Source organism: Zophobas morio, unplaced genomic scaffold (genome assembly GCF_036711695.1).
Source record: "Zophobas morio isolate AGI-343-1 ecotype UQ-CSIRO unplaced genomic scaffold, CSIRO_AGI_Zmor_V1 ptg000021l, whole genome shotgun sequence".
Classification (NCBI taxonomy): domain Eukaryota; kingdom Metazoa; phylum Arthropoda; class Insecta; order Coleoptera; family Tenebrionidae; genus Zophobas; species Zophobas morio.
In genome coordinates this window covers 2,840,044-2,860,207 of record NW_026972126.1, presented here as the reverse complement: position 1 = coordinate 2,860,207, position 20,164 = coordinate 2,840,044, and the positions used below count along the sequence as shown (strand labels likewise).

The 20,164-nt window shown below is 31.9% G+C and overlaps 1 protein-coding gene across 3 annotated transcripts; it reads left to right on the top strand.

The window, feature by feature from the left end:
• The first annotated feature begins 1,648 nt into the window (after window positions 1-1,648).
• On the top strand, window positions 1,649-18,286 carry LOC135132783 (protein drumstick). Of its 3 annotated transcripts, XR_010281089.1 has the most exons (4): window positions 1,909-2,091; window positions 16,805-17,125; window positions 17,503-17,577; window positions 17,737-18,286. XR_010281089.1 is itself a non-coding variant. In XM_064060980.1 (3 exons), the coding sequence occupies exons 2-3, from the start codon at window positions 16,905-16,907 to the stop codon at window positions 17,786-17,788; spliced, it is 273 nt and encodes a 90-aa protein (XP_063917050.1). In that variant the 5' UTR covers window positions 1,649-2,091; window positions 16,805-16,904; the 3' UTR covers window positions 17,789-18,286. The 3 variants fall into 3 exon arrangements, 2 of the variants coding, with proteins under 2 accessions (XP_063917050.1, XP_063917051.1); XM_064060980.1 differs by lacking the exon at window positions 17,503-17,577 and having other exon boundaries at window positions 1,649-2,091; XM_064060981.1 differs by lacking the exons at window positions 1,909-2,091; window positions 17,503-17,577 and adding an exon at window positions 2,457-2,799.
• Window positions 18,287-20,164: the final 1,878 nt, after the last annotated feature.

Genomic DNA, 20,164 nt, shown 5'->3' with positions numbered 1-20,164 from the left:
TCTAAATTTCAAACTTTTGCCTTTTCAAATTTTTCAGGTATTAAACTGAAACAGGTAAATTGGAACCGGCAGCTTAGGTTATCTAAAACAATGATAGATATTAGTTAATCGGTTACCTCGGGAAAATTTGATTCAGTTTTCTTCAAATTTTATGTAAGCGTTTCAAAATTAATGTTCTTCAAATATTATTAAAATAAAACTTTTGAAAATTCGCTTTGACATGACAGTGTGACATTTGTTGTGCTTCAGCGGCGAGGAAAGTTCTGTGTTAGCAACCTTGCAGTGTTCTGTCAAGAATATTCCACCACATTAAAGAACATAACTGTTAAGTTATATAAACTACCTAATTCTTTCGTTTGTGATGCAAAACAAATAGTATACCTACATATAACCGCCTATTTTTGTGTACCTACGTATACTTACACATTCATTCAATAATTGTTTCAGATGTTTTCAACCTTTAGGTGCAAACAAAATTTTTATACTATCTACCTACTACTCTGTAGATTCTAAAATAGCGAATATTGACAAACCGATGGCTTCTGGGAGATTTACATAGCACCTGCCACTTATAGCAAAAAACAGTTTACAAGATTCATCAGATTGGAAGGATCGCGTAGAGTTATGTTCGCCTTGAGTAGTTTTTTAATTGAAGGAAATAAAGATTTTGTCAACAGGGGTACATGCAAACAAAAATTAAATTCGTTAACAATATATTTTCTCATTGAGCAAAAATATCCGACGTACGTCTGCTTATTTGATGTCAAGTACGTTGATTTTAAATCATTCGTTGATAAATTAGGAACTCAGGCTCTATGAATTTACTTAGGTATTCCACGAAAATTCCAAGTGGTTTATTAGGTCCGGAAGTCTTCAAGCAAATCTATCAGAAATCATTAAGTCAACGTTGACTATTTCGGAACTGAAAGTAGAATGATTTATAACGTTACCGCGTTGCCAGAATTTCAGAGAAATGTACGGTTCCTGGAGATAATCCTATACCTATCCATTTATTATTTTTTTAAGATATTTTGTGTTTTCTGAGATAAAAAATGAAAGAAGAAGCGCATCTCAGAGCGGCACTTACGTATAGAAATATACCTATTTAGTTTTTAATTTACGGTTTGTCAAACAATTTGGTTATAACCGTTCACACAAATTTATTCCAATTATGTTTTTGGCGCTACCGACTAAAATTTTGCCTATTAAAGTTAATTTACAGCTTATGTGATAGAATTTAATTCATGCAAAATTTATATATATATTATAGAGGTATTATATAATTTGTATTCGGTGTTTATAGCATGTCAAATAAATTAAACTGAAAGGTAAGCTCGTTGGTACCTATTTAAGAATAAGAATAAATGTTGAAACTGTTACAGTATGCGGAGGATTTTCCAGACGGTTTTACTTGCATATAATAAATTAGCACTGGAAGTTTCAACAGCTACTTGTACTTAGGTAATCAAATAATCCATAAATTGGTGCATAAATTGCCGGTAGTCAAATTAATGTAGCAATAAAAAGTCTAGACTTAACATAGAATATTTGATTAGGTGGGAGTACAATTAATAACGTCGCAAAGTGTGCAATCTGCTGGTGCAAATGTCAGTGGTAGAATATTTTGGTGTATAATTCCAGCGCAGCATTCCAACGAAAAAGTAAGGCACCGACCATTCAAACTCGCACCTTAAAACACACACACACATCACAAAAACGAACAATTACGCATCGACTCATTTTAAAAACTTAATCAAGGGAACGTCGCCGCCGCTCGCCGCCTTAACCGCCTCTGCTATAGAGTCGCTTTTCAGCGAGCACTCGTTTGACTTCTGGTTTAAGCGGATCCAGTCAGGTGAACCTTATGCCAGGGCCTCTTAAGGGGGGTCCACAGGTAGGTTGGACTTAGTAAGCTCCAGAAGGGGGGCAGAGGGGCACGAGGGAGCCCTGAGCTACACACTACTGCTAGGATCATTGGGCTACCATCTCTAGTTTGGTACAGAAGCAAAACTTAGAACTACTCCTGAAGATCGTTGGCAAGTTTAAGACATCGCGCCCGCTGCACCAGCCTGCATGGTCCTGCCGCACCAGGTTAGTACCATTTTAGCTTGCTTTAATTAGCGCGATTTTATTGCGATTATGCGGTTCGTCGCCTACCGTAGCGTTCGAGTCGCTAATCCGCATATTGATTGCGGCTATTTTTAGACGAGTGGCGCTTGCAGACGGATTATTAATATTTATAGGCAGTTGGTAGTTGTGCGATTCGTTAATTGTTGCGGCTACCGGGCGCTAATTGCTGCGGAACATGTGCTATTAGGCGTTGCTACCGGGTTACGCCTGCGCTACCGCGTTACGCGCCAGGTAGTGGGGCCCGGACCCGTTTTAGCGTTTTACTTTCTATTCGGCTATTTCATTCACAAAATTCCCCGTCGGCCGCTGCAATTCGCAGGATTAACATGTTCGAACATGTTTTCGGGAAAATCGTACAGTGATGCATGTTCGCGCCGGTCGTAAGTGTGACGCTCGTTGGTTGGTCGCCGGATCTGGCGTTTAATTGGCCTCGCGGTACCCAGTAGCGGCCGCGATTGTTACGGCTACCGTATACCAATAAAACAACTCATATTATCCCCACCAGATCTTATAACCAGTAGCGAGACGGCGGGGTGTCTGTAAAACAGGTAGCTATCTAGAGCGCTGTGGGAATAGCGGCGTCGCTAGTGCGTGTTAAGTTCTTTTCCTGCATGTTGATGGATTGTCTCTTTTTGGCCTTATTGCCGCCATCTAACTGTTTTTGCTCAGGTATGGTATTAAGAGGCGCACCCCTGTGGTATTGAATGTCACCGGAGCGGACAATGTAACGTGTATTTATGCTAATACTGCTCTGTACCCGCCCTTCATTGTTGGATCCCATTGATATTCACCATTGTCTGCGGTTCACTCGATTCGGTTTTTTATTTGGGAGGATGGGAGGTTAAGACACTGGATTAATCGACGGAACCATCGATAAAAGGTTCGTGCCTTTGTCGTCGACTTCGCTCGATAATTTTGCAAATTGACCATCACTTGAAAAAAGTTATCCTACATCATGCTTGTCCTTAATTAATTTGCTTCAGATTTATTACATTTACTTGGTAAATTATTACACACACTTAGTTTTACGTCGGAACGTTATCAGATTTTGCCGTTACCTTTTATGTTCGAAAATAATTGATCCAGTATTTTCTCTAAATTATTATCCAATAATAAGAAGTGGTATCTGCCATTTTAAATAACTGTAAACGATATACCTACCTATTTTTAAAATTTCCCGGTTTTACACTAAAACTACATTTTCAGAACAAAATTTCACGATAGATAGGTATATAGGCATATTTTTTTAAAGACATACCTATGCGTAAAATCTGTTTCACATTATCATTTGCGATTTTGTTGCCATGCAGTCTGATACAAAATCTTATGTATAACTTGTTATTATAGACTAGCATCACTGGCACTTACGTTATCAAAGAGTATTTTTTGAATTTGACAAATTTTGCAATTTTTCACAAAAGTAAGTCCATCTATTCATTGTCACTGAAGGTTCTTTTTGTTATTCATTTTGTAACCACCTTGAACCGACAATTGTTTTATATTTATTTAACATCTAAATATTGTTCCTCCTTTTCTTATGAAGAGAAATGTAGGCGGCTGTTTGAAGTACTGAATCGTATGTTCTATTATTATTATTGACAGTAGCAAAGTATTTTTATTTCTAAATGTCTCGTAAAGAGATTTTTTTGCTCAATTATATACATTTTTTATATTTTGGCCAATATTGTATGTGCATGTTATTTATTTAAGACATTTGGACTTATGTCTCTTTTGCTGTCGACACTCAATATTAAAAACTGAGCATTATTTAGCAACAAAATCTTCTCTTTTTTTATATACCTAAATATATTATACCTATATACTATAGTACATGACAGAGAGAACAATAAAAACACGATCAATCATGAATTTTTTAAGATTTGTCTTTAGTAGACTGAATATTCGTGTCGTCAAATTACCGTCAACTTGAAAGTTTGAATTACAATTTCAAAAATCTGTGGCTGTCTTTGATCCTATTTTTGTTGCTCTCTAGGTATAATAAAATATTCTGTAATTATTTGTTTTAAACATTTTGTTTTTCTCTTTTGAAAATTTATATTTTGTTTCATTCTTCGTTACAAACATCCATCGTGTCTCAAATAACAAAAATCTTAGAATAATCATGACATTGTTTTGGTAAGTTAAACACAAAGATTTTACCAGTTTTGCAAGTTCGTCAGATCAAGGAGATCACCATTTTTTTGCTTGTTTTTACAAATTTTGTTTGCTGGCAAAAATGAACATAACACGTAAACGATATTTTATGACAAGCGAAGTATCCTATTATTTTTCTACTAAAAAACCAAACAACAAATTGATTTTGTTCTGATTTTATTTCTTTTAATAATTTTTTAATTAAACTGCCGTCGTTTAAGAGAGTGATTATTGTTCTTTCCGTGTAACAGTGCCCAAACTGTTAACAGTGTAACAAGTATGGTAATTAGTTGTAACTCAGTAGTTTGACTGTTTTGCACTTTCAGTCAACTATTTGACATCATTTTTTAGCCTTTGTTATATACTTACATACTAGAATCAGACTGCAACAAATCAATTTATTTCACACGTTGATGGTTTGATGAATTTCTGATGTGACTGAATAACGTTTTTATTCGTAGGTATTTTATTAAATTTTTGCTTTTGATGTTCTGTTAGGGGCCCAACTTTACCTCTGCCAATATAATTTAAATAGTCAAAATTACAATCATCGAACTTTCGTCACTAACTAGATCTCCTCAATGTTATAATAATGAATATTTTTTACAAATAAGTTTAAACCGAATTACATTAAAGTTGAAATCAATGAAAATAATCTACGCAAGAGAATTATTGTAATAATGTAATACACAAAGTGTTAATTCTTACTGATAATATTCAATTACAAAAATGAAACGAAGCATTGTATCTACAGCGTTTGTTTCGCTCACATAATTACTTACATTCAAAATATACATAACTTTTCCCAAATCTTTCTATTGGTTGCTCATAAGGTCATAACATTTGACAGCGTGTAGCAACTTAAATTAACGAGAAAGAATTACAAAAAGAATACAGTCTTTCACTTAGCTTAACAAAAGAGCTTTATTAATGCTAAAAAGTTGCACTAAATAAAAAGATCCATTGGAACAATGTACCTCTAAAACCGTTAGCGTAATTTAAGGTTAATGAAGAGAGTACAGTCGATTTTTAATAAGAAGACTTGTTTTTATTTCTCATTTCATAAGAAGTTTGTTGTAATTGTAATTTTATACCATTGTGTACTATTTATTATTCAGCAATTAATTATAGTCGTGAGTTGTCTTCTTTTTACTAAATTTTACGCTTTTTACACAATAATAAAATCGTCTAACGTCTTTCTTTTGTCAGTAAATCGCTGTCATCCATTAACTTAAACAAACAATGAAGATACAACCTTACAAGTCGTTTCTAACGCAATGTGAAAACTTATTATTAACGGAAAAGATCGTCTATATTTTAATTTTACCTATTTTATGTATATAAATACAGTTGCTGCCTACGCGTTAAAAAACTAGGTTTCGACACGTCATTATGTTATTGTTATAATGGTGTAAAGTTCAAAAAGGTCAAGTTTCACCATAAGTTATGTCTTAAATTTATAATAATAATGGACTAAATTACTTTAGGTTTGTATGTAGATTAGGTATTTTACGTTTTATGATTGTGGTATATTTTACCTCCAAAATGATCGCCGGTTAAAGTTTGCACCTGCTAAACATTCAAATTTTATTATTATGAAAATCTAGATAAAACTTTTTAAAACTGGACAGCTGTGTTTTTTATCTCCTACGCTCCTTACGTGGGCATACTTAGTAGCGAGGATATTATTATAATTTTTTTTAAGGATATAAATATCAGATTCTTGCATTTTAAATATGTATAAAGCGAACTGATTATTATTATTATTTGATGTGCTAGACCTCTTTTTTGATTAAAATTAATCTGTGACTATATTAAATTCTGAACAATTACCAATTGTTGTTACTATTTTTATTAACCATTACGTACATGTAGTATTGCAAAAGTATTTGAAAGAAATTGTAATTTAAATAACAAAAGTTGTGTAGATACCTAATTTTAAATATAATATTTTCAAATTTGTTAAAAAATGTGTGTGTCATACTAATTACTAATGTTTCACCTGTGAGTGATAGTTTTCCATGTATTTTATTTTCTGCTAGTAAATTCGTGCTTGCACTAAACATATTTATTGGGAGTATATTTTTAAGTACTATTTATAAACTTTATTTTTAATAACTAAATTAAGAACATATATTTCCTGATGTCTGCTCAAAACGACCTCCTATACATATACTGTTGTTATAAGAAACGATTTTAATAAAAAATTTCGAGTGCTGACTGCCACTTTAGACAAAGGATTTGATGTAGTAGCGTAGAACAATACTGACATCAAATTTTTTCGAAGAACATTTTTAAATAAAATTTATTTAGATTAGATACTTCAAATAAAATTTAATTTTCTTCTCTTTTAATGCATACAGTAGATATTATTAATTACATAGTAATTTGTATTTAAAAAAAAGGTTCTGCAAAACCAAACTAATATTTTACATTAGGTATATGTATATGTATTGCGTTAGAGGTCTTTTAAAACTCTAAATTTGCAGCACTGATTACACTATAATTTTGTTATTATGTTATTAGTGACGCCAGTTTTTTGTTTAATACACAAATCATACTTAACTTTTATGTCAGTTAGGGACTTATATTTTCATTAAATGCGATGAAGAGCCTTAGAATGAAAGAAATTGATTTATATCGCCCGAAAGAGGCGGAATATAATAATATAATTCCACTCCATTCCAAGTGAATGTAACTTCCCGCCAACATTCAATGCTTAATAATTTAAGTGGTGCACTATTATTTTGTTTGATTTTTTTTGTGTCTATGGTGCCCATCCAATGAACTACTTATATCTACACAAAATACCGAATTAAAATTTTTGAGATCAGTGATACCACTGGAATGTCTAGGTGATATTATTACGGGGTGTACAAATTACATTATAAAAGCATTTTGCTAATGGCGACACATACCTACTGCTAAAAGAGGCTTTTAAATTTTTGGGAAACTGTTTCAGGTCTGCAAAGAACTTTTCTTTTAAATTGTAACTAGACATAGAATGAATATTTATCACAAATGACGAAAACTACTGCATTTTGTAGATATCCTTTCAAATGCTAAAAAAATTTGTAAACGGTGTACATACTTGGATGCCCGTTGCAATGCAAAAATTCTAACTTACGTGTTCGAACTCATATAAATACGTTTCCAGTTTTCATTTAATTTACAGTTGAATTTAATAGATACATTTAAAATTTATCAGTGTTAACAATAGAAAAGATATTTTTTATAATTTAACAGGTGCTGAGAACGAGAAACAGTATTATATATTAAGTATCGAAAATGATTATATAAATTAGAAAAATAAGGCGTCACAGTAATATTTTCTTGGAAATATTTCAGCGTTTGTAATAAGTATCATTATCGAACGAAGATCGATTTACTGAGTGTATTATTGGTTGCATAACTATCAACTATAAAATGTCATTTGATATCAAGGTTCTTTTTCTTTTGGCGACATCCTGTATAGTCATATTCGTTCAAAAGTGTCGGTTAAAATATGGCAGAATGAAAAATAACATCACATCAAGATTTAACTAAATTGTGGACAACAAAATAATTTCTTGTTACATAATTGAAAATTTTTTTCTTCTGTTGAAAACAAAGATTAAAAATTTTCAAACCTCTCTCTCTCTCTCAAGTTATGGACAGGAAATACTTTTCAAATCCTGTATATTTTAAACTAAGGGAAGAGATTTGCTCAAGTACAGAACATCTTTTTATTTTATCATCGATTTGTTGTTTTATTTACCAAGTTATCTTTTATCTGAGCTTAGATAAACATTTATTTAGAATTGTGCTGACTTCAGTACCACATTAATAATTATCGTTTGCAATAATTATGAATGGACCTTCGGAATCACTGAATCACAACTTTCTAGACTGTGGTTAAACGGTTTATTTTTTAATTTAAACCACAGATGACCAAACAAAACAGAAGCAAAAATTATCACCGGTTGAAAAAAGACTGATTCATACAATAAAAAGAAAGTTAAAAGAGTTGCGGTTTAAAAGTGAGACAAATTAAATTTCGTGTTTATACTTAGTATCCATTATAATACGAATTAAGTGTATAAAAATAATAAAAAAAAAGGTTTTTGATGAAGTCATCAGGGTTTTGAAAATATACTAGTTGTCTGAAAGTTATTATGACAGTTTTCGGTGATTTATGTCTGAGAATGCGTTCTCTGCAGATGCAGTGTTTACATTTTTTGCTGTGAATACGTACTTGAGAAATTCCAGTAGCCGTGACATGTTGACGTACACGAATAAATATTAAAATAATTTTTCTCTTGGATAAATACACAAATTCTGGGAAATAATTCATTCATAAAAAGTAGCAATGTTTATTTGTTTACTCAATGAGAAATAATTCGCCGTTAGTCATTCACCAGATGTGTGTATGGTATTTTTGAGGTCGTGCCTCCAGCTGTGACACAATTTTAAGCAAATAAATAAATTTCGCCAAAAACGGTGTTGGATCGATTATTAAGTAAAAATTTTCTTGAATCACCGCTGCGACATTAATTACTCACGATCGGAATTTGTGAAATGTTTCACCGGAACGCATTAAGCCGAACCCGCATAAGACACCGGCCGCTTTTCAACGATTTATGTTGTTTAATTTTTATGAATTTTAATGCAGATCTCAGTAGGCCGGCGCACAAAATTCCAAGACAATTTATCATAGAGATCGTCCATCATCATAAAGAGCAGGGCCTTTCTATAACAATAACCAGTCAACACCGCCTTCTTTGATTCCCTTTCGAATGTTATCCGACAGATCGAAAGGCCATCCTTGTCTTACGAAAACAACACTCTCGGTGAAACAAGGAGCGGGCCATTTGCAAGTCATCTACTTATTAACATAAAGTAATTGTTGTCATTCCTTTTGACACATTCTTCGGGATGTTTATTGTTCAATAAGCTTGCGACGCGCTTTTTCTTCGCCGTAAAAACGATACTCTTTTGAGGTTATGTAACTGTTGAGCGAACACGGATGGCGTGAGAGGTGGTGCAACACCGAGACGAATTTTGGACACCGTGCCCAAATTCATTGTTGTGGAGGATTCATAAAAGAGATTCGTCAAACACTCTGAATCGGTCTAAAGGAGGTGACCTCACGAAGTCGCGGATGAAATGGATTGTAAAGAATATAGAAATTGTATTCGTGAACATGATCGTCTCTCTTCTGTGCTTTGGTTCCGAGTATTTCAGTTGTCAACGGTTCTAAATTTTAATGTGGTTGGATTGCTTTGCTAAAAAATAACTGGACAGTTAGTAAGGTGTATGAAACTAATTTAGTTTTGTTTTGTTTTGTGGATTGGAAATTCCGTCTTTTGGAGAATTTGCCAAAACCGAGGTCAGTTATTCATTGTGTTTATTCAGTAGCTTAAAATTTCATGTCAAAACAATCTAACTAATTAACCACGGTTGACAAATCAGTAGGCAAAAAAAAATGTTTCGACACGAAACATTGAACCTATATATAGAATTGTAGAAATATAGAATAAATAATCTACAAAAAATTGCCATCTTCAAAATAAAGTTACGTAGCATTTCTGGTCTCACAACTTTGTGTTTTAATTTCAAAATTTTCTTGTCTCCTCAGTGCGGTAACTCGTAATCTCTAATGGTTTATCTAATAAAATTTTTGTAAATTTAGATAAGACTGGATTTTTAGCTGAAACTGTGACAATGTAGTTATAATTTTTCTGTGCGAAAATAGTCAGGTTACATACCAACAGAACTCCGAGCATTGTTGAGAAACAATCATCCGATTTTTCTCAAATGTTGCGCCGAGGAATTAAATATGTAGTATTTCTAACTTCAAAAACAACGAACTTCTGTACAAACTTTCATGCCCTAATTATGTTATATAAGGAACTCCTGTGCAAAATTTCGTGTTTGTAGATTTACCCGTTTAAGCTGTGCTTTGTCTGTCAATCAGAGTTTGTGTTAGAGTTTAATTAAGCAGATATTATTAGAATTTTTTCTGAGTTGATGACATAACAAATTCTAACAACTCAAAACTTTTAAATGACACACTTGTGTTTTATTTTTTACTAGTTTGCGAACAAACAAGAACAAAAAAAAAAATAAATTGAAAATGATTCATAAGATTCACGTCCATTGTTATTAATGTAAATCAGCAATAATGAGGCGAGAGGACCAAAAGAAACACTGATTATTGAGCCAACGTTTCGAGAATTATTTTCTCTTGTTCAAGGCTAGTAATCACTTTAAAATATAATAATTAACATTGTTATTTAATAAATTAATACATGAATAAAATTTTCGTTAAAAACGGTTGAATGATAAAATGTCAAAAATTGTTAAAAATTTTTAACAATGTTAAATATTATATTTCAAAGTGATTACTGGCCCTGACGAAGAGAAAAGAATTCTCGAAACGTTAGCTCAATAATCAGTGTTTCTTTTGGACCTCTCTCCTCATTATTGCTGATCTCAATTGGAAATTTTGATTTCAATGAATGTTTGAAATATTGGTACATCAGCACGAACTTACAAATTCTTAAATGCTAACCTTACGGTGAGATAAAATTGTAGAAGTCTTTTTAAAACTCGAAAAAATGACTAAAATACTAAGTATTTGGAAAACAAACGTGGTGCATTTTGTCAAAACTACATTTGTTACGTTACAGCTTAAAAAAAATAAACTTTATATTTGATAACTTTAATATTCTAAAATTTTTTTACAAAAGAAAATGTGGTTAATATCCTTAAGTTGCTGTAAAAAATTTTGCAACAAGTAATTTGTTACAGGAATCTTATAAATTCGTGTTACGATATATTAATTAAAAATATATTAATATATTAAAGTTAAAAGAAAGGGAAACTTATCTATGTTTTGCGTACATTCATTTTATACATAACAGATTTTTAAAATTTTCAAAAATAACAAATTTCAGTTTTTTCAGAAAATCACCAAAAGTTAAAAAATAATGATAAAATATTATTTACTGCAAAATATTAAAACTGCCTGAGATTTTTAGTTCGTCTATTGCAATGAGATATATCGGGTGTTCAGTTAAAAAAGTCATCAAGTTGGCGTTGCTTTTTTGATAGAAGTAAACGTAGAGAAAAATGCATGTATTTTATTAATTCAATTAATTCATAGTCTATATAACTTTTCACATTGTCAGCTATCATCGATTAAATTTGAGGTTAATTGTAGACATACTTCATAATATCTAGAAAAAATCAAAGCCAACTTGATGACTTTTTTAATTGAACACCCGTTATGTGTATGCAGTTAAAATTTCTACGCAATGAAAAACATCAAAATTATGATTAGGTATATCGAGGATTGATGAGTCTTTAATATTGACATATAGCAGGGTAATTTTTTAAAATTTAAATCGCCCATGACTAGATATATTGCTTTTTCTCATTTATATATTTTGGTTATTTATAATGTTTGAACTGAATGTAATGTTTAATTTTAGATTTCATTAACAACTAATTTTCTTTGGGCAATCAGAAATAAGTACTGAAAGTGCAATTTCTGTAGGCTTTAAAAAATACAACATGGTTTTTGAAAAATATATACGGACATAAATATAGTAATATTTAATGTTTTGGAAAAGCATATAACCAAAATTATTATTTTCAGTTAAATATCGTCTGACGTTGCACATTTATTTAAACTGTAAATGTTGTCACTTCCAAAACAGATGAACACTAATTACTTCGTACTGAAGTAGTTGCGGGGGAAACAGAGAAATGTATTACTAGGTAAGAATCAAGAATTTCAATTAGATATAAAAAAGAGAAACGATTCATCTAAGTATTGGGAATAACCTGATATAGAAAATAAAATTGGTATATAAGAATAAAAGGTGTGTTTTAAAAGCGAAGCTTGACAGCACTATTATTTATGGCCCAATTAAAAAATGATACATGGAATGAAATGGCGTAAAAATCGGTACTATCTACCGCAGAGAATAAATCTTTTGACGTAATTGTTGTCTTCATGATATTTTTTTAACGTGTTATCCTAATTTTCATCTATTATAACTAAATGAGTTTTCTCCTTTCTTTGACATAAAAAATAGTATTAATTATTTCAATTTATCAATAGACCTACTCAGCTGAAAACAAACTGGTTCTTCCTTGATAATCATAATAACGCGATTAAAACAATAAAAATGTTCGTTCAAAAACTTTGTTCACATTGTAGTCCGTTGGGCATCACTAGACTTCAGTAATTAACTTAATTTTAAGTCGAAATGTGTAGCCATGATTTATTTTGAAATTTATTTTTAAGCTAATCTAAATGCTCCAGAAAATCGTTGTGCCCTTGTCACACGTGTAGGTACACAAACAAATAAAAGCGGATTAAAATTACTCAAAACAGTCTTTGATGTATGCTCAGAGGTTCAGTAATTGTATTTTTACTACCAATTACGGAGATTAAAGTAAAGTAAAAAGCCAAAATAAGAAGTGTAATAGCGTACGTTAAATTAAAAAATGAGCCATTTAGTAAAACATGAGCATATTTACTTCTTAAATTAAACGCCATGTTAACACATTGATTACAATTTGTCGCAATTGTGGATAAAAGAGCGGGTAGATTAAACTGCTCACTAAACATTTTTTTATGACTTCAGTCGTAAATCTGACGGCAAGTGCCTAAAATTTTATGCTTTTATGATCGAAAGGAGGTGTCAGCATTAAAAATAAACTTGATTTCGTGCATGTGATACGTGAAATTAAGAAATTAAAATATAGGTTGTTTTGACGTTGAAGGTTGCAGAACGCAAGATTTAGGAAATTTTATTAAGTAGATAATTTTGTTAAATTGTTATACATCGTTATTGTACATTCTTTAGTTTTATTTTCACAAAAAATAGCCGTAGGCGTATCGTGTCAATTAGGTGGGCTGTTATTAATGTTATTGTTTGTTGTTGCTACCATTTTAAAAATTTTCCCCCATTTGTTGGGTCTAATTTTGGGTAATTTAATACCGTAAAAACGGTAATTCACAATAGTTATTACGTCAATTATCTAACGATACTCGAGGGCTTTATTGGGAATACCTGGAACATCTTTCAGCTTATGGAGCGTATTTTGAGGTCAAAGCGATGACGACAATCGATTGTAGAAATTGCCACTATGCTGATCAAGCACTATTCTGTGTACCGCATAAACATGTTTATTATAAAGTCGTGCAAACAATAATTGTCTTGCATCTTTGTCGTTTATACAAATTTCAAAAATTTAGGTTTCTTAATTCATCTTCTTGTTTTCTCATTCAAAGATGAAATGGTTCGTACGAATCTAATTTAAAGATTTATTACTTGAAAATTAGGTATCTAATTACTAAGGCTTTTGCAGAAATTGTTCTACAATTTTATCATTTACATAATTAATAAAAAGTGGTATTATAAATAAAGTAGCATTTAACAGGAGAAAAATAAGGACAGTAAGAATTTGACGTAGGTACGTAGATTCAGTTTGGTGGATATTACAAAGTTTTTAGATAACATCATACAGTAGTGGTATGTTGGGATATTCTGCTTCGAATTGTGAATTGATTTATATCCAAATAGAAGTTTTAGCATTAATTTAAGCAAGCGTCATATTTTCGTTCTTAATGTAATACCAAATGTACAAACGGATTTGTGCAGAGGATTCACTTTTAAAACCGCTTTTAGTTTTTTCTATTTTCATCCGGATTTTAAAGACGTCAGAATAAATTGCTTAAATTCCATTACCATTTATCATTAATAAATAATATGGTAGTGGAATATCTAAACTTTTTCTTTTTTTACCTATGGTGAATTTAAAAAAATAGAACATCCTAGATAACCCTTAGATAAGCGTAATTTTTCATTTCGTCAAAATATCGTAAGCAAATTTTAAACCAATACACGTTTTCATACATCACACATTTTTTTTACATTGCAAAGTGAATAAAAAAGAAAAGTTATTTCTACAAATTCATTAAAAACATATTTGTAGCTAGTTTAAATAGATATAACATCCCAGTGAGCATACAAATCAAATCTAATCAACCAGGTATAAAATTTAAAGTTTGCGGTGACTAAAGATATTGTAAACTCAGTAATTAAATAATAAATTTGTCATGGAAAATCCAGAAACTTGGCCAAATCATGAGTGCAACTGGAAAAACAATGTTTTATTTACTTATTACACTCTAACGTACAGTAGCCTTGTCATCTTTCCCACAACGCTGTTGCTTTTTTTATTTGGTTTACCTACGTATTTTATAAATTTAATAATGTAATAATAAATTATGATGTGGACGTCGCTACGGTTTTACTTTTTCCCATACGCGCGAATCCTAAAAAAATATATTCAGAATATGTACTTTACGAGGATGATTTCATTTATGAAAAACTACTTTTATGGGGTATTGGAAATGCCCATGAGTGAAAGTTTTTTACAAAATCATGTTTTTCAATTTTTCTTTACCAAGGAATAAACGTGTACACATTCTTGATGAATTTAAAATTAAAATTTTACAAACGTGACAAATTAGATCAAAGTATCTAATAAACGAAAAATAAATATGTTATAGTTTACTTATTTCTAAAGGCGTGTATTGATTTTATAACTCGCAGATATTTTCTTTCATTGCTTTCTCTGAATTATGATTTATGAAGTGCAGCAGACCCGGAAAAACTCACTGTTCATTATCAGGCGATGATTCTAATTTCAAATTATGTTCATTAATTTCTTTGTAAAAACATTTCGATTACAAAAAATTTATGTATCTCTTGCGCCAAAACTATATGATCTGTTGTTAATCTTATAGATCTTTAAATTCAGAAGTAGTTTCCCTCTCTTTCTCCTTCCATTTAACTTTTCTACTTGTAAGATAGAAGCACTGAAATTTTTAACAGCAATATATTTTAAATATGAACTATTACAATGTTATTAAAATGTGAGCAGAAACTTTTAATGTTTTTTTTTTGTAAGAAAAAATCTAATTGTCTAATTCCATTTCTGGAAAATTAGATTAAGCCGTCGCAAACTAGTAAAAGTATGATTATATTAAATTTTGTAGATATGGCAAAATTGCTTTAGAAGTGTCCATCCCAGTTCAGTTGGGCTTTTGTGTGTGAGGTTTTCTTACCACCTCTTTGAGGTATACGTTAAGAGGAAAGTTGATCTTCTTTATGCTCTTTATGGAAACCATACTTTCAGCATTTTTCAAACATTGCAGTATGTTTTTTTAATGTTTTTATAACCACAAAATATTAAATTTAGTGATTGTGAGAAAAAAAAAAGGTTTATACATAATTACCGTACTTCGTTTTACAACATAATTAAGTTAAAAGCAAAAAACCATACAATTTTAAGTAGGTTGTTTTAAATAAAAAATGAAACTACTTCGACGAGGACATATGTTTTGTTACGGAAATTGCAAATCTTAACTATTTATATATTTTTTAATTTTTCCTCACTGTCAATTTTCAGACGATAATTGAGTAACACTTGTTTTTTTAGATGCTAAAAACGAATTTACCTTCAACTACCAGGTAAACCGTTTTTTCCTTTGTTTTTAATGACCTTGCAAACATATTATGAAAACAAATTTTTGAGAAAAATAGATATATTTTCTAGTACGGGCGATTTCAAGGATTTTGAAAGGTTCAAACGAAAATATTTTTAATAAAGTGAATTAAGTAGTTTAACATTAATTTTTGCATTTTAAAAATTTGATACAACTCTCTATTAAATAATTATACATTTAAATCTGTTGACTTAAAAAAAAACTAAATTGTTAATAATAAATTAAAAAAAAAGAGGTAATTATTTTCTTTCTGGCAATAATTTTAACCTAATTAAGCATCATCAGTACGACACAATTTTTTGATGTTCTAAGTTTTGAGCAAATTAAACTGGAAAATGCTAGTTTAAAAGTTATTTAAAAACTTTATATTTGACAGAATTTAAAAAATAAGTATGCTCCACTTCGAAATATGCTAAGATCAGATAGTTCCGGATGAATTTCGAGCTTCATATCCCAGACTAGGAGTGGGCTTAACGTGGTAACAATAGCCATTATGTGATCAAATAATATTCTTTACACCGCATAAAATTTCTTAGCATGAAATCGTCCTGCCGCAACGGTTAGTTTTATCCATTTAATAATCAAGTGGCGATGAATCGCACGATATGTGCAAAGTGTAAGTGGCGTTTCTGGTTCGTTTAGTAGTCACAAACACGTGTCTTATTTAGTATACATTACTGTCGGATAGATCGGCAGCAATTACACGCCAATATTCACTTAAATATTACTGTTTCACTGGGGAATTATTACAAAACTGCAGGAGTGTCGTGTACTAATATGTAACGAAGGCGGCGGTCGTGCGAATGTAACACCGAACAAGTAGGAGGGAAAATAACCTTTCACTCTTTGCGGCAAAGACGGCACTCGATGGGCTCCCGATCCGTAACACTCCTGCAGCCGATGGGTCGGCGGCAGGATCCCAGTGAGTAATCAGCCGATCTGTTGCAGGAACCTGCAAATTCCCGGATATCGCTAGGATTCACGTCTGTTCGGATTAACTCATCGCGCTCAGCTGAGTAATAGCAGGAACAGATAAGAATCAGACACGATGTTTGCGATAATACAGATTGACAACGACGTTAGTGGGCGCGAGTTCCGTAGAAAAATGCGCCCAAAGTACGAATTCATCTGCAAGTACTGCCAGAGGAAGTTCACCAAGTCTTACAACCTCATGATCCATGAACGAACCCACAAGAGCCCAGAGCTCACCTTCAGCTGCGAGGTCTGCGGAAGGGGCTTCAAGCGCCAGGACAACCTCAAACAGCACAGGTAAATTTTGCACTTATTTTGTGTATCTTCGGTAAATGATGGCTCTCTAAATTCGGTCGCATTCCGACAATTTGCCAGACGAGGTCGGGGAACGCGATCGATACAAATTAACAGTGTCGTCCTTTCCGAGACTTTGTCTGGATTCGCGCGCGAATTAATTGAAAGTCCCGGCTTTTGTCAACGCGTCTGAAGATTCGTTCGGGACATTAAAACTGTTGCATCGCCAAATAAATCCTGCGGCGGAGAGACCGACGCTAATCGGGTTTATTGCCTCCCATAAATTAAGAGCCACAAGAATACGGCGTCCATTTGTACATATTTTGTCTAATTTTTTTTTAAATATATTATTTTGTTAACCTAATGTGTTGGTATTTTAGATGTAATCAATGCATATGGCGGTAAAGGGCTCCTGACCGATGGGTAATTCCGGCCCTGTCTTCTTTTATTGCAATGTAAGACTTTTAACACACACTATTTTTTATACTAAAACAACTCTGATTCACTTTTGGGGCCTTTACTAACGCTTTTTTCAAACAATAAAATTTGGTGATGCGCCCATTTTAAATATTCACAACCTCCTCTTCCATGTTTTAATCGTTTTTATTTTGCAGGACAATACATTACTCCACCGCTACAGCCTACAGTTGTTACTCAAGATGCTAACCATCAACCAAAATCAAAACATTCCTATTTCTACAGTATTCACAAAAAATATTTATTACACACTAGAATGTTATTGCATGTTGTACATATCTCAAATTTATTTTTAGTTTTCCCTCGAACCTATATCGTAAGTTCTATTTATAAAACCCTCTCAATTAAAATTAGCGCCAGACTACAGAACGTCTAGTCTAAAAAAATGTACTTTTTATGATTAACAATTAAATTGTCATTGTTAATAAGTGCAATTCACTTTAATTATAATGTAGTAGGATCTTATACCCCCAGACTTGTACAGTCTCGCTTTTTGTTTTCCTAATTCTTAGTTTAAGTAATAACGTACTAAATCATGTAAATGTCGTAGTTGTCTGAGTACTTTTTGCCCCAGCAAAAACTACATCAGTGCTTGTGTAGCAATTAAGAGTGCGCAATCCCTAAGTAAGTTAGCATTATATTTATTAACTTATAGAGCTTTATGTGAATTAAAAATGAACCGACGCAGCCTGTTGTTTTCTTTCTTTCTTTGGTGAAGATCCCAAATCGTCCATACGGAAATACGTGGGTTAAATTGTGCTCCTGGGGCAATCAGAGGTTGGCAAACAGTGATGTTGCACGCAAGGAGGCAGCACGGTAGCCGCCAGAGTCAGCTTTCACCGTTATTACATGTTTTTGTTGTACGATCGTGCATAACAAGGGTTTTCTCGATCACACGGTGCAATTTAACTAGTTAAGTCGATGGGAATATCGTTATTATCAGCGATTAGTGTTTTGCTATATGTTATTAGACGGAGTCTCCGGACTCTGGGGGACCACGGAAAAATTCCGGGTTCGGAAGGTCGGGAATAGTGATGTCTTGGCTTTGTGAGTCACGTGTTTGACGTCAACGTAAAAATCGGCGCGGCGCATCCACCAAATTTCAGGTCTAAGTCGGTTGGGAAAACCGAAAGATTTGCGTTTTCTTGGATTCTGGGTTCGATTGGCGTGTGTTTATTGCATGTATTTATTGATGATCATAATCGTGAGTATAAGTTTTACTTTTGACTCATCGAATTGAATATCCGGTTTGGTCCCAAAGACTATGCAATGACATCATATGCTGTGTCTTGGTACTAATTTTAACTCGGTTATCGTATACCTACTGCAGTGATTTATGCAAAACATAAAACAGTCGCAGATTTTAATAGAAATTAAGACATGACCTAAAGATATATGTGTCAACAAAAGTCTACGTACAGTGGAAAAGTTCTCAAGGTTTTGCGACGTACTGGTATTTTTCCACACGGAAAAATCATTTGTTTTTTTATACAATTCGGTTTAAACGTACGATGACACTTACTGGATTTTTTTTTTAGTAAAAGTTTTAGTTAAATGAAAACAAAATAGTGTCCATCGTTGGATTAGTTAGTAGTGAATAAGTTATTTGGAAAGACAATAAAATGACATAACTAACAAATGTAACACTGGAATAAGCTGTATAAATACATTCCACATAGCTGATAATAAGAGTAAATATTTTACTAATAAAATACTTGTTAGTGTGCTTGCAAGTCATTTGGATTAAATTTAGTTATCAAATGAATATATAGATATTAGAATTTTTTAACTATGCGGAAAATTCAGTTTCAAGTGATAATTTGGTAGTAAGTTAAGGTAGGTACCATAAAATATTTTATGAATTTTTTTTATTATAAGAGATACACTGAAACATTTTATATAAGAAAAGATTTAACGCAACGATTAATTTATTAATTATTTATTATTTATTAATTTAATTAATTAATTAAAGTTATGTTATGAATATTTACAAAGTAATAATTTTATAATGGCCGTTACAGATATTATTTAACTCTCAAAGCTCCTTTATTTAGAGTTGTTATGTATTTATATGTTCAAGATCTGTTTTAAAAACACGAAAAACACATCTGAGGTCCGGGACTCTCCAATTTCTGCGTCCGAAAAAAAAGTTAAAAAAACATGCCGGAAAAAACACTTTTATTATTTCCCTTGTCTCTACAACATTACAATTTTTTAACATTTACTCTTACAAACTGACGAAAAAGTTTCTGTGTTCATTTCCATTAACTATTTCATTGGTCGACTCAAAATTTTACTAAGTAAAACTCACTTGAAACGTGCACACCATGCTTCTCTACTTGCAGTTTTTCATACACCTCTATTTTTTAACTAATGAGGGCTATCATAAAAAAAAAACAAATTAATCAAAATTAAATTTTATAGTTTCTGCAAGACTCTGGATTATTTTAAGTGTGCTTCAGGGACAAGGGAAGTTCTGTCTATATAATTTTAGACCACTTTTTAAAAAATGATGTTTGTAACACTTATGAGCTCCTTGTGCAGTTTGACAGTTAGCTGCAGCAT